Genomic DNA, 14,150 nt, shown 5'->3' on the forward strand with positions numbered 1-14,150 from the left:
AAAGTTGTATTTTATGTTATCCTATTTTTCTGCCACTGTGGGGAGCAACTCAGACTAGACTAAGTTACTCGAATTAAGACTTATTTTATGCATCTGCTCTCCCACAATATGGCGCTGGGAGAGGAGGAAACAGCTTCTACACAGCTGCCTCCAGTTCAACCAATAAACAGCAGGACCTGCTCCTGATTGGAGGAGAGCAGCGTGCTCAGCGTGTGGGTAGCAGAGCACGGATTGGTGGAGAGGACTATATAGGAGGAGAGAGACGGCATGGTGGTGTGGGTTGGAGAGTGCGTTGGAGAGTTCGCCGGGAAGTTTTGCTTCGTTCTTTCTCATTTCTCTCTACTCATTCTTGCTTTGGGAGTTCTCTGTTTACTTATTCTTACTTTACTGTAGAAAAGACTTGTAAAAAAGGGGAACAACAAGCGTCCGGTCCGGTGCGGCTCCTCCGCGTGCGGAGGAGCAGCAAATGGTGTCCTGACTCGGATAAGAAACCTAGGCAGGGTCCTGTGTCGTTCCTCCACGAAGAGGGGGAGCGACATAATGGTGCCGTGACTCGGATATGAAGCCTAGGCAGGGTTTAGTGTCGTTCCTCCATGAAGAGGGGGAGCGACATAATGGTGCCGTGACTCGGATAGGAAACCTAGGCAGGGTTTAGTGTCGTTCCTCCATGAAGAGGGGGAGCGACATAATGGTGCCGTGACTCGGATAGGAAACCTAGGCAGGGTTTAGTGTCGTTCCTCCATGAAGAGGGGGAGCGACATGCCACTTCCAAAAAACATCATATTTTAGAATCATCTAGTAATATCTGCAGTTGCTAGTACTCCATATTACTGTGTGGACTTTGACATATGACTTGAGTCTGAGTTCCACTACTTGCAGCTTGCAGTTACACTTGTTACTCTGAAGTAGTTCTCTTTACTGTCCGTCCAGGGCTTTTCCTTAAACTGTGTTCTGGGACTAAAGTCTATACTTTCAAGACTCTGTTTCGTTATATAATGCATTTGTTTTTTTATTTATTTTTGTTAATACATAGCTCTTCCTATTTCTAGGCTTCTCAGCTTTCTGTCAAGTAGGGTATATTGTTTCTTTTACTTCTTGTCCTACCTGAAACTTACATGAGATGAGCTCTCCAGTTGCAATTACAGTGTTTTGTTTGGAGGGAGTTAGGAAATAATATTCAGTCTTTTAGAATTGAATACACTTAAAATTTCTTAAAGTTCAGAGTAATTTTTTTAAAGATTTATTTTAGTTATTTGAAAGATAGAATTACAGAGAGAGAGGTAGAGACATGGAGAAAGAGGTCTGTTGGTTCGCGCCCCAGAAGACCGCAATGGCTGGAACTGAGCAGATCCAAAATCAGGAACCAAGAGCTTCTTCTGGGTTTCCCACTTGGGTGAGGGTCCCAAGGCCATCTTCTGCTGCTTTCCCAAATGCATTAGCAGGGACCTGGATTGAAAGTGGAGCAGCTGACACTGAAATCCACACCCATATGGGATGCCAGCACTGCAGGCCAGGGCTTTAACCCACTGTGTCACAGTGTTGGTCCCCAGAGTATTGTGGTTTTTTTTTTTAAAGATTTATTTATTTACTTGAAAATCAGAGTTACGGAGAGAGAGGAAGAGAGCCAGAGAAAGAGAGATGTCTTCCATCAGCTTGTTTACTCCCCAATGGGCCGCAATGGCTGGAGCTGTGCCCATTTGAAGCCAGGAGCCAGGAGCCATCTTCTACTGCTTTCCCAGGCCATAGCAGACAGCTGGATCGGAAGTGGAGCAGCAGAGTCTCGAACCGGCGCCCATGTGGGATGCTGGAACTACAGGCGGCGGATTTACCCACTACACCACAGCACCGGCCCCAGTACTGATTTTTTAAAAGACTCACTTGTTGTAATATTGACCATGACCTGCAATTGTTCTTTTACAGTAGTTTCTGATTCTGTCATCTCTATTTCCACTGTCAGTTGTTTCTACCTTGAACGTATATAAAATTTTGTTTGCTGCCCATCTTTAGGTTGGAAGTCATCTTCTCTTTCTTTCTTTCTTTTTTTTTTTTTTTTTTTTTTAAGATTTATTTACTTACTTGCTTAATTATTTGAGAGGCAGAGTTACAGAGAGAGAGGTGTTCCATTCGCTGGTTCACTCTCCAAAAGGTTCTAACAGCCAGGGCTGTGCCACGCTGAAGTTGGGAGCCAGGAGCTTCCTCCGAGTCTTTGGGCCATCCTCCTTTGCTTTCCAAGGAGCGTTAGCAGGGAGCTGGCTCAGAAGTGGAGCAGCTAGGACTTGAATCTGTGCCCAGAAGGGATGCCTGTGTTGTAATTGGCACCTTAATCTGCTGTGTCACAGTGCTGGCCCTTTGAAGTCTTATTTCTTAAGTCGTTTCTTGTTTGATCTATCCTGTTGGCTGGTAATTCAGTTTTCTTATTCATACAGCGGGAGTAAATCTGTCTTATGGGTTCATGTGAGAGTTAAGTATGATTATCAAGGTCACTATAATTGGTATGTTATGGATACATTATAAGCATTTAAATATATATTTGGTTTTATCAACTCATGGGAATGACACTTGATAATGAAAAACATTCCTAGTATAGAAAGACTTCACTGACTAAATGGGTTGTATTTCCTCAATTATAGAACAGTAGAAGAATGAGAAGAAAAATTTCATGTAATGGAATTATACATTATAGAATTTTGAAATTTTAGAGGAGCTCTTTAAAACCTGTAGTTATTTCTGGGGAGAAAAAAAAAAAACAGTAGTTAATGCCTTACTTATGGAAGCAAACTCTCTAAGATTGTGATTTGGTGAATTAGCAGTCAAATCAAAAACAGAATCTAAATCCTGTATATTCAAGTACCATATTACATTGTGTGTACCAGGCATATAGTAGATGTTCAATAACTTTTGACAGCTAATATGATGATTACATGTGTCTGAAGACTAGCTTGTCTCTGTGTTCATTATTCCTACTCACACAGGACCTGTGCATTGATCCAAAAAGCATTTATTGAACATCTGTGTTCAGAGCAGCTTTTTACTTAAATAAGAGCCATTATTTTCCTGTCTCTGCCTAAGGAGTTTGGCAGTGTTTCAGAATTTTAACCTCCAAATTTTAAAATTGAGCAGAACTATTTCTTATTAGGAAAAATATTTAATCAAAGTTTAAAACATTCTGAGTTGGATTTGTTATTTTTTCAGTATTCAAGCTATCATCTAGAAAGAGTTCTTTGAAGCACATACCCCTATGTTTCATAAAATGTGGTACTACATAAGGGATGGTGTTGAAATTATCTATTGAAAATGGAAGCCATTGTATACCATTTCAACAATGTTAAGTTTATAGTTTGCGTAAAAGGAAATCTCCATCTGTATAATTAACAGTGTTGTCCTGTTCTGGGTACTCAGTGCAATGAATATAATGAAATAGAGTTGGAATAGAGACCAACTTCGAGGAGTAGATGTTACATTCATTTTCTAGTTATCTTACATTGAGAAATAAATAAAAGATGAGAAATTGGGTGGATCAAGATTATGGAGAAGTATGCAACTAACCTGATTTGCTGCTTGGAATAGAAACTGTCTGACTAGGTTTTCTGGTTGAACAACACATTGCTGGCAAACTACTAATCTGGCATCTGCTTATTAACAATTTTTAATCAGAAGGATTGGTAATGAAACAAAAGTCAGTCTCATTGATGAAGCATCTAACTTTGAAAGCAGTAAATAAAATACCTTTGTTGTACAGGATTTAATATAAGTAGTTGTCATTTTTTATTCTTTTGCTTTTTAGGATAGAAACAGTAAAATGTTAAAGCATTATTATTATTGTTTTTAAAGACTTATTTATTTATTTGAAAGGCAGAGTTAGATCTGTATTCCATCTGCTGGTTTACTTTAAAAAGGCTGCATCCACCAGGGCTGGGCCAGGCTGACATCAGGAGCCTGGAACTCCATTTCATGCCTTCCCAGGCACATTATCAGGGAGCTATATTGCAAGTAGAGCAGCTGAGACTTGAACTGTTGCTCATGTGGGATGCTGGCATTACAGGTGGCAGCTTAACCTGCTGTGCCACAACACTGGCCCCTTAAGGCGTAATTTATCTTTTTAAGGATTTATTTATTTATTTATTTGAGAGGCAGACTTACAGACAGAGAGAGGGAGGTCTTCTGTCCACTGGTTCACTCCCCAAGTGGCTGCAACGGCTGGAGCTGAGCTGATCTGAAGCCAGGAGCTTCTTCTGGGTCTCCTACATGAGGAGGGGCCCAAGTACTTTGGCCATCTTCTGCTGCTTTCCCAGGCCATTAGCAGGGAGCTGGATGGGAAGTGGAGCAGCTGGGATTTGAATCGGCTCCCATGTAGGATGCCAGCACTGCCAATGGAGGCCTGACCTACTATGTCACAGTGCCAGCTCCTTCATTTTTTTTTTTAAATACCTTAAGACATTATTAAATGCTTATTTTGTCTATCTTTAAAATTCATTTTGACTTACAATTAATATCAGGTAAAGGCTCAATATAGAATTTGTTTAATGACTAATCCTATAAAACTGCAATGGAATTTGTGAATAATAATAACTGTATTGTTCAACAGGAAGTACCTAATTCTTTTTTTAATATTTTATTTATTTTATTTATTTTTACAGGCAGAGTGACAGTGAGAGAGAGAGACAGAGAGAAAGGTCTTCCTTTGCCGTTGGTTCACCCTCCAATGGCCGCCGCGGCTGGCGCACCACGCTGATCCGATGGCAGGAGCCAGGTGCTTCTCCTGGTCTCCCATGGGGTGCAGGGCCCAAGTACTTGGGCCATCCTCCACTGCACTCCTGGGCCACAGCAGAGAGCTGGCCTGGAAGAGGGGCAACCGGGACAGAATCCGACGCCCTGACCGGGGCTAGAACCCGGTGTGCCTGTGCCACTAGGCGGAGGATTAGCCTATTGAGCCATGGTGCAGGCCGTACCTAATTCTTATTCACAATTTAGATGCGACCATTAATAATGTAAGCTCGTGGCTAGTGAGACAATGAAACTGGCGGCTTATTTAATTACAAAAAGTACTTTGCTTGTTGATATTGTTTGAATATTATGTGTATTTATCTTTCTTAGAATATGGTCCCTGGTTCTGTGTAGTGGGGATGGTGTTCACTTACATGTATATGTGATATTTTTGGGAAGTTTTATATTTGTGAAGAGGGGACTAAGTGAAATGTCTTCTTATTGAATCGTATGCATCTCCCTCTTCTCGCCCTATTCTTTTCTGGTCTCCCTACCTCCAGAACACTGGCAGCCAACCTTGTATCACCAGAGCGGGAGGTTGAATTCTCCATCGTAAGTGATGAGATGAAAGTGAACAAAAAGGAATTCAGCTAAAATTGCGTTTTCTACTTAATCATTTTGGAATGAAATACACTACTCTGTTCACATAGATATAATTGTCATCTTACTTTTAAATCTGAATGAATAACCAGGGATTTCCACTTATTTAAGAAAAGCTTCAAATATGAAAGACAGAGATCAGAGCAAATAACAAAGAGAGCTCGGAGGTTACCAAAACAATGCACAAAGTGGAAGAAAACAGTGTCAACACTCAATTTAATTGTGTTCTCCAAGAGAAGAGAAAATAAAGATAGAGGACCAGTCCAGTATTATAAAATTAGGCATATAAGGAAAAGAATAGAACATTTTCTAGCAGTGAAGGACATGCATCTCTCCATTAAAAGGCTTATTAATTGCAATTTTTTAAAAAAGACTTTTTATTTGAGAGGCAGAGTGACAGAGAGGGTCTTCCATCTGCTGGCTCACTGCTCAGATGGCCACAACGACTGGAGCTGGGCCAATCCGAAGCCAGGAGCCAAGAGCTTCTTCTGGGTCTTCCCATAGAGGTGCAGGGGCCCAAGGACTTGGGCCATCTTCCACTGCTTTCCCAGAGAGTTGGATAGGAAGAGAAGCAACTGGGACTTGAGTCAGCACCCATGTGGGATTCCAGCGCTGCAGGTAGAGGCTTAGCCTACTACACCATAGTGCTGGACCATCAATTGCAATTTTTACAAAGAAAGAAAGGGGGAAAAGTCTTAACTCTAAGGTATGGCCGGCGACGCGGCCTCCTAGGCTAATCCTCGGCCTTGTGGTGCCGGCACACCGGGTTCTAGTCCCAGTCGGGGCTCCGGATTCTGTTCCGGTTGCTCCTCTTCCAGGCCAGCTCTCTGCTGTGGCCCGGGAGTGCAGTGGAGGATGGCCCAAGTCCTTGGGCCCTGCACCCCAATATGGAGACCAGGATAAGTACCTGGCTCCTGCCATCAGATCAGCGCAGTGCGCAGGCTGCAGCGCACCGGCCACGGCGGCCATTGGAGGGTGAACCAACGGCAAAAAGGAAGACCTTTCTCTCTGTCTCTCTCTCTCACTGTCCACTCTGCCTGTCAAAAAAAAAAGAAACTCTAAGGTATAATATTGTAAAGTTTAATTTTTTAATTTTTTTTTTTTACTTGTGAGACAGAGAGAGTGACTTTCATACACACAAATGCCTGCAGGGGCCCTGCATCGGGCCAGAGGATGGAGGTGGGAGCTGGGGGTCCAGTGCAGGACTTCAGCTCTCCCATGTGGGTGGCAAGAATCCAGACATTTGAGATATCATTGCTGCCTCTCGGGATCTACATCAGCAAGAGGCTGGAATACAGAGTGGATGGGTGGGTGCATGGGCATTGAACCCAGGCACTCTCAAATGTGACACAGGCATCTTAACCACCAGGCTAAACTTCTACCTTGTAAAATTTTAGTACATACAAAGCGAAGCTCTGCAAGTTTCCAGAGAGGGAATATACAGATGACTATAGAGGATTAAGGACCAGCATGCTACGAGGCTTCTTAACACTAACGCTGGAAACCAGAAGACTATGAGGAAAGCCTTTTAAGATTCTGACAATATATGATTTTCTGCCTCGAATTCTGTACTGCTCCTGACTCAGTTACTAAGTACCAGTAAATGAAGATTCTTGAAGACAGTGCAAAGAATTAAAGTTTCTCCTGTGTTCTCTTTCTCAGAAAGCTACTGAAGGAAATACCCTACAAAAAGAGAGCCAAGAAAGAGGAAGAAGTGACACAAGGAACCAGGAGGTCTAATATACAAGAGAGACAAGGGAATTCCTAGGGATAAGTTAAAGGGAAATTCCATGACCATAATTTTGCATGAGACCTGGGAACTAACAGTCCAAATTGGAACATGCTGGAGGACTACAGGAAATAGGAGATTTACTTGATAGAAGAGGGCACTTCAAAAGACTTTGGAGGCCGGCACCGCGGCTCACTAGGCTAATCCTCTGCCTGCGGCGCTGGCACCCCAGTTACTAGTCCCGGTTGGGGCGCTGGATTCTGTCCTGGTTGCTCTTCTTCCAGTCCAGCTTTCTGCTGTGGCCCAGGAAGGCAGTGGAGGATGGCCCTGCACTCACATAGGAGACCAGGAGGAAGCACCTGGCTCCTGGCTTCAGATCGGCGCAGCACACCAGCTGTAACAGCCATTGGGGGGTGAACCAGCGGAAGGAAGACCTTTCTCTCTGTCTCTCCCACTAACTCTGCCAGTCAAAAAAAAAAAAAAAAAAAAAAAAAAAAAAAGACTTTGGAGAGGTGGGATAAGTTATTTTGGTACAAAAAATTTTTGAAGTCCATGCATAGGTTTTTCACAGTACACATTTTGAAGTATCCTCATATTTGAATATATTGAGGAAAGGTACTCATTTAACAGAGTTTGTAGATGAATTAATAGTAGAAACAAAAAACTACACAAATGAGAGAATTGTGTAGTTATTAACTATGAGAAAAGCAAAGTTAACAACAAAAGAGTAAAGGAGTTCCTTTGGCTCAGTTGTGAATATTCTGCCATGGTAATCTAAATGCGAGCATCAATAATTGGCACAATTACTTAAAAGTTAGGTAGGTTAGATGGAGGGAGGAGAGATATAATGGACTAAACTATTATCTTTTGTAATGGAAGTAAATAGATAATTTAAAAAATTAAGAAACATCTGTATAGAGCTACTACATAGAATGTAGTGAAAAATGCCCTTGATTTGAAAGTGGTTGCCTCTGAGATGAGGGATTTGGGGTTGGGGCAAGGGACTGCTATGTTTCTTGTAAAACTACTTAGTCTTTTAAAGTTGTGTATGTATCTGTCTGCTTAAAAAATTAATTTTAGGAACTGGCACTGTGGCACAGCAAGTAAAAGCCATGGCCTGCAGCGCTGGCATCCCATATGGGTGCTGGTTCCAGTCCTGGCTGCTTCTCTTCTGATCCAGCTCCCTGCTAATGTACCTGGGAAAGCAGTAAAAGATGGGCCAAGTCCTTGGGCCCCTGCACCCACGTGGGAGACCCGAAAGAAGCTCCTGGCTTCAGATTGGCTCAGCTCCAGCCACTGCAGCTGTTTGGAGAGTAAGCCAGTAGATGGAAGACCTTTCTCTGTAACTCTGTCTTTCAAATAAATAAATCCTTAAAAAGTAATTTTAAGAATATGCCCATCACAGAAAGTTCTTTTGCACAAAAATACATGTGCTTTGCAGGCATTCTTAATCTCTGAGGATTCTGAGAAGTGTGTCATTTGAGGATGTAATTAGTAGATTCTTATGAAATTGCCAGTAGTAGTAGTGGTTGATATTATCCTTTAGTTGTAAATACTCATTTTGATATAATACTAACAAACGATGATTTTTTAACGCATGGCAGATTAAGATACACTGCAACACCTCAGAAGCATTTGCTTAGTTTTCTTCTGTTGTCAACACTTTGCCTTGTGAATTGAGAATTCATATTTCTCTGTAGCTTTTATTTAGGTTGAGTGATGATTCAGTTTCTCCCTCCTCCTTTCTTTAGTTTTGTAAAATAGTGTGTATTTATTACAGTCCTTAGGAGTGTGTAATGGGTTGGTGCTGGGCTGTAGACGGTTTAGCCTCTGCCTGCAATGCTGGCAACCCATATAGGTGCTGGCTTGGGTCCTGACCGCTCCACTTTTGATCCAGCTCCCTCTTAATGCACCTGGGAAAGCAGCAGAAGATGGTCCAAGTCCTTGGGCCCCTTCCACCCATGTGGGAGACCCGGAAGAAGCTCCTGGCTTCAGCCTTGGCCCAGCTTTGGCTGTTGTGGCCATCTGGGGAGTGAACCAGCAGATGGAAGATCTCTCTCTCCCCTCCTTTTCTCTTTGTATCTCTGGCTTTCAAATAAATAAATCTTTTTTTTTTTTAAAGTATGTAACAGCTGCTTCAATAACAATGCCTAATTTTTAAGAAATTTTAACTATTTTTATTTGAAAGTGATGAGAGGGTGTGGAGATATCTTCTACCTGCTGTTTTTGTTTGTTTGTTTGTTTGTTTGTTTTTGACAGACAGAGTGGACAGTGAGAGAGAGAGACAGAGAGAAAGGTCTTCCTTTGCCGTTGGTTCACCCTCCAATGGCCGCCGCAGCCAGCGTACCACGCTGATCTGATGGCAGGAGCCAGGTACTTATCCTGGTCTCCCATGCGGTGCAGGGCCCAAGTACTTGGGCCATCCTCCACTGCACTCCTGGGCCACAGCAGAGAGCTGGCCTGGAAGAGGGGCAACCGGGACAGAATCCGGCGCCCTGACCGGGACTAGAACCCGGTGTGCCGGCACCGCAGGCGGAGGATTAGCCTATAGAGCCGCGGTGCCGGCCCTACCTGCTGTTTTAATCCATATATGTCTGCAACAGCTGGGGTTGGGCTAGGCTGGGAGCCAGGGACTCAATCCAGATCTCCATTGTAAGTGAACAGGGACCCAACTACTTGACAGTGACCCACTGATGCCCAGGGTGTGCATTAGCAGGAAGTTGGAATTAGGGAGTGGACTTGAACTCAGGCATTATGATGTGGGAGGTTGGTATCCCAAGTAAATGACCACCCAGTGTTACTTCTTTAAAAGCAGAAGCTTATTTATTAATGGAAAATTTCTATTTGAAGCCATATTCCTTTTAAAATAAATAATGAAAAGTATTTTGTATTCTTTTAGACATTTGTTGAGTAGGGAGAAATTGATACCTGCTGACATTATAATTAGAAATTATAATCTCTGAAAATACCCAAAAAGAAACATTTAGAGGATTTGGAGTAGAATTTACTTTTTATTTTTTAAAGATTTATGCCTTTTTATTGGAAAGGTAGAGTTACAGAGGTTCGGAGTAGGGAGGGAGAGAGGGACAGAGGGAGGGAGTCTGCTGGTTCACTCTCCAGTTGGCTGAAACAGCCAGAGCTAGGCTGATATGAAGCCAGGAGCCTGGACCTTCTACCTGGTCTCCCATGTGGGTGCAGGGGCCTAAGGACTCTTGGGCCATCTTCTGCTGATTTCCCAGGCTATAACACAGAGCTGGTTCAGAAGTGGAGCAGGATAAGTGCTAAAATAAAGATAGGAAAAAATGGCCAATAAAAATGGATTCTGGATGGGGCAGACATTGCAGTGCAGTGAGTTAACTCACCACTTGCAGTGTTTGCAGCCTCATACTGGAGTGCCGTCTCTAGTCCTGGCTACTCTGCTTCTGCTCCAGCTCCCTGTTGCATAACTGGGAAGCAGCAGATGATGGCTCAAGTATCTTGCCATCCATTCAGGAGTCTCAGATGGAATTCTAGGCTACTGGCTTCAACCTGGCCTTGTGTTGGCTAATGCAGCCATTTGAGGAGTGAACCAAGTGGAAGATCTCTCTCTCCCCCTCTCCCCCTCTCCCTCCCTCCCTCCCTCCCTCTCCCCTTCTCCCCCTCCCTCCCTCCCTCCCTTTCTTCCTCCCTCCTTCCCTTTCTTCCTCCCTCCCTCTCTCCCTTTCTCCCTCTCTCCCTGTCACTCTACTTTTCAAATAAATAGCTAAATGAATAAATAAGTCTTAAAAACAATAGAATTTGTTCTTCCGGGCCTAGTGGGCAAAGGCTGACAGAAGTTGCACCTTGTGGTAACAATTTTCCAGGCCAGAGAAGTGGGAGGAAAGGCTCTCATTTCTGTGATTAACCAGCTGTATTGCTTATAAAGCTCTTCATAAACTTTTCTTCTATTTTACTTTTAACTTAATTGTTTGTCTCCTGCAAAGAATTTCTAGAGGATTGGTTGGGACGAGAGGGTCATCACAGTGAGTGGCTGTAGTCAGGGAGACAGCATAGCTTTTTGTGTATGGTATTGATATGAAATGAGGGAATCCAACTGTTGAGGAGGCAGCTGATGATAAGCTTGTGTATGTATGTCTTTCCATCCTAACACTTTCAGTGATGGTGGAGTCTCTGATTCTGCTCTTAATAGCTGTGTGATCTTGGGTAAGTCATTTCTCCTCTTTGGGTTTCATTTTCTATTCCTTTAAAATGGGAAGATTAGTATAGATGGGGCATTTCCTATTGGTAGCCTCTTAGTATGTAGAGGAAAACAGTGAGCAAGTAAGTTTATGAATACAGGGTTAAGCAAAATGAGGTAGATTTCTTCACTACAGCCTCACAAATTGTGGCATGTGGATTGAATTCCTTGACTGTCAGCTTGGCCTTGTAGGGACAGTCAGTAATATGTGTTCAGATTTAGAATCAGACATACCTGGATTTCAGTTCTAGATTGCTACTTAACTGTGTGGCCTTGGGTAAGTTATTTAACCTCTTTGAGGAGGTCTGTGCCATATGTAAAGCAGGAAAGATAACACTTTATGGAGTTGTAAAGGTTAAGTGACAACACATTAAAAATGTCAGATGTCGTATCTGGTACGTAGTGATTTAAAAAAAAAGTGTAGTTTAATTTTACAAATTCTAGATTTAGTATATATGTTATTGATATCCTGACTACATCTGGAGTTTGAAGTGGGCTGTTTATTTGTCTCATGTACACTTGACCGTTCTTCCATAGAAAACAAGTTATTCTTGAAGGCACATTATTATCTTTGCCATCCACATAGCACACCCTTCTGGAGATTCAGAACGTATTTTATAAATACATGACAGTTTCATCAAAACAGTGGAATGAAATGAGATATGGTTCTACCTGTTATATATTTATCTTATGTCTTTCATAACCCTGGGTAGAAGTCGATGAGCTATGAATATTAATTTTAAATTCTTTTGATTACTCAAGTTAAATGATTATATTATACAGTTGAAATAATTAGGATTGTAAATATGTTGGTCTTTAAGTAAACCATAAGGAAAGGTTTCAATAAAGTATAGTTTAATATTATGAATTATATTATTGAATACTAATGTGTTTACATTTTGTTTTTTTCTCCAAGCAAATGGTTATGAGCCTTAGAGTTTCTGAGCTCCAAGTACTGTTGGGCTACGCTGGGAGAAACAAGCACGGACGCAAACACGAACTTCTTACAAAAGCCCTGCATTTGCTAAAGGCTGGCTGTAGTCCTGCCGTACAAATGAAAATTAAAGAACTCTACAGGCGGCGGTTCCCCCAGAAAATCATGACGCCTGCGGACTTATCCATCCCAAACGTACATTCAAGTCCTATGCCAGCAACTTTGTCTCCATCTACCATTCCACAGCTCACTTACGATGGTCACCCTGCATCATCACCATTACTCCCTGTTTCTCTTCTGGGACCTAAACACGAACTGGAACTCCCACATCTTACATCAGCTCTTCACCCAGTCCATCCGGATATAAAACTTCAAAAATTACCATTTTATGATTTACTGGATGAACTGATAAAACCCACCAGTCTAGGTAAGATTATTATATAATGCTATTTGGTTAACCTTTGTGGTTAAAATTTTCATTTTAGATGTTTAATTTGACCTAGTATATTATGAATGAAATGAAATTTATATTTGGTAATAGCATCAAGATGAAAAGGATTTTTCAAATTTAGATAAAATCAAATATAGAGAAAAGTCATCTTAAAAAGATGGTATAGACATGGTTACTGACACAGTAACTATTAAAAGCTTTCAAGAATATAAACTTTAAGAGTAACATTTCAGACTGTTGGTTAATATTTTACAATTAAAGCTAAATCACTACCAGTCTGAATTCAGTTCTTAATTTTCAGCATTTGATAACATCTAAAACAAATAACTGGCTAGTTTTGATTATTTAAATTCTTGAATGGTTTTGATTATCATAAAAGGAGATGTGAGCTTTGATGTGTAGTATTCAAATTTCAGCTGCATCTTTTTCAAGTGGACATGTGTGTTTTGCAGGCGCACGTGTGATCATGGTTGTGTATTATGAATGCTTGAAATTTCTTATACTGTTTTTTCATAATTTATTTTGTCTAACATAGAATTCAATTTAGTCAAGTTGTAATTTTAATTGCTATAAAACCACCTTGATTTACTTAATGTAGAATAAAACTGACCTTTTTGTGACCTTTGATGTCTTTGGTGTGGTATATTTTGAAAAGCAGACTTCCAAGTGCTGGTCTGTTTTTATGAATCAGAGGTCTGCAAACAGTGGCTGGCAGGTTGAGTGTACTCTGCAGCCTGTTTTTGTGGCTCTGAGCTAAGAATTAAAAACAACAACAACAACAACAACAAAAATCCTACAGAGTTGAAAAATAAAAGAAAAACAAGAAAATGTTAACAGAGACCATATGTACCTGCAAAACCTAAAATATTTTTTCTATGGTCTTTATAGAGAAAATTTGTCTATCTTTGTTACAAATCATTTTAATATTTTGGTTTCAGGGATTAGAGAATGTTGGGGACATTTTGAAAATTTTCAGAGAACATTTTGAGAACATTTATTGAAATTCTGTCTTTGAACTGAGAAGTGTTTTTTAATTAGATTTCACAGAATTTATCAGAATATTAAAAGGTTATAGGAGTCATTTTTAAACAACATGAATTTTTGTTATTTTATTCTTATAAAGGCTATAAAAGCAAACAAAATTTAATACTTATTAAGAACCTACTGTGTGTTTATAAAACTTACACATGCTCATTGTAAACTTTGAAATTGCCAAACTTCCTTCCTTGTTAGTGGCTTAGTGTGCATGCATATACAAACAAATTATGTTAATTCTTTTTCCCAGAAGGAATCATATACGTAGTATCGTATAGCTTGGCTTTTTCCATTAATAATATAAACATTTTGTCTACCTCATGTATCTCCCGTTTATATTAAAGGCCATATCTATCTATCTATCTATCTATCTACGTATTTAGTCTGTATGTGTGCATGTATACTTTTAGTTTAGTTTCTT

The 14,150-nt window shown here is 40.9% G+C and overlaps 1 protein-coding gene across 5 annotated transcripts in view; it reads left to right on the top strand.

Moving 5' to 3' along the window:
• Positions 1-14,150, top strand: part of PIAS1 (protein inhibitor of activated STAT 1) — a 140,947-nt gene that overhangs the window by 29,160 nt on the left and 97,637 nt on the right. For 3 of the 5 annotated variants that reach the window (XR_016218288.1, XM_070054406.2, XM_008268843.5), the window contains one exon: positions 12,226-12,670. The exons of 1 other annotated variant lie outside the window; for it this stretch is intronic. Coding sequence is in view for 3 of the 4 variants with exons in the window: in XM_008268843.5 (XP_008267065.1) it covers positions 12,226-12,670 (445 nt within the window). In the remaining variant the exon portion in view is untranslated. Of the gene's footprint in view, positions 1-5,264; positions 5,317-12,225; positions 12,671-14,150 lie in introns of all 5 variants that reach the window. One more of the 5 variants, XM_089310618.1, reaches the window with a different exon arrangement.

Source organism: Oryctolagus cuniculus, chromosome 12 (assembly GCF_051225735.1).
Source record: "Oryctolagus cuniculus isolate XC-2025 breed Fujian yellow rabbit chromosome 12, ASM5122573v1, whole genome shotgun sequence".
NCBI lineage: Eukaryota > Metazoa > Chordata > Mammalia > Lagomorpha > Leporidae > Oryctolagus > Oryctolagus cuniculus.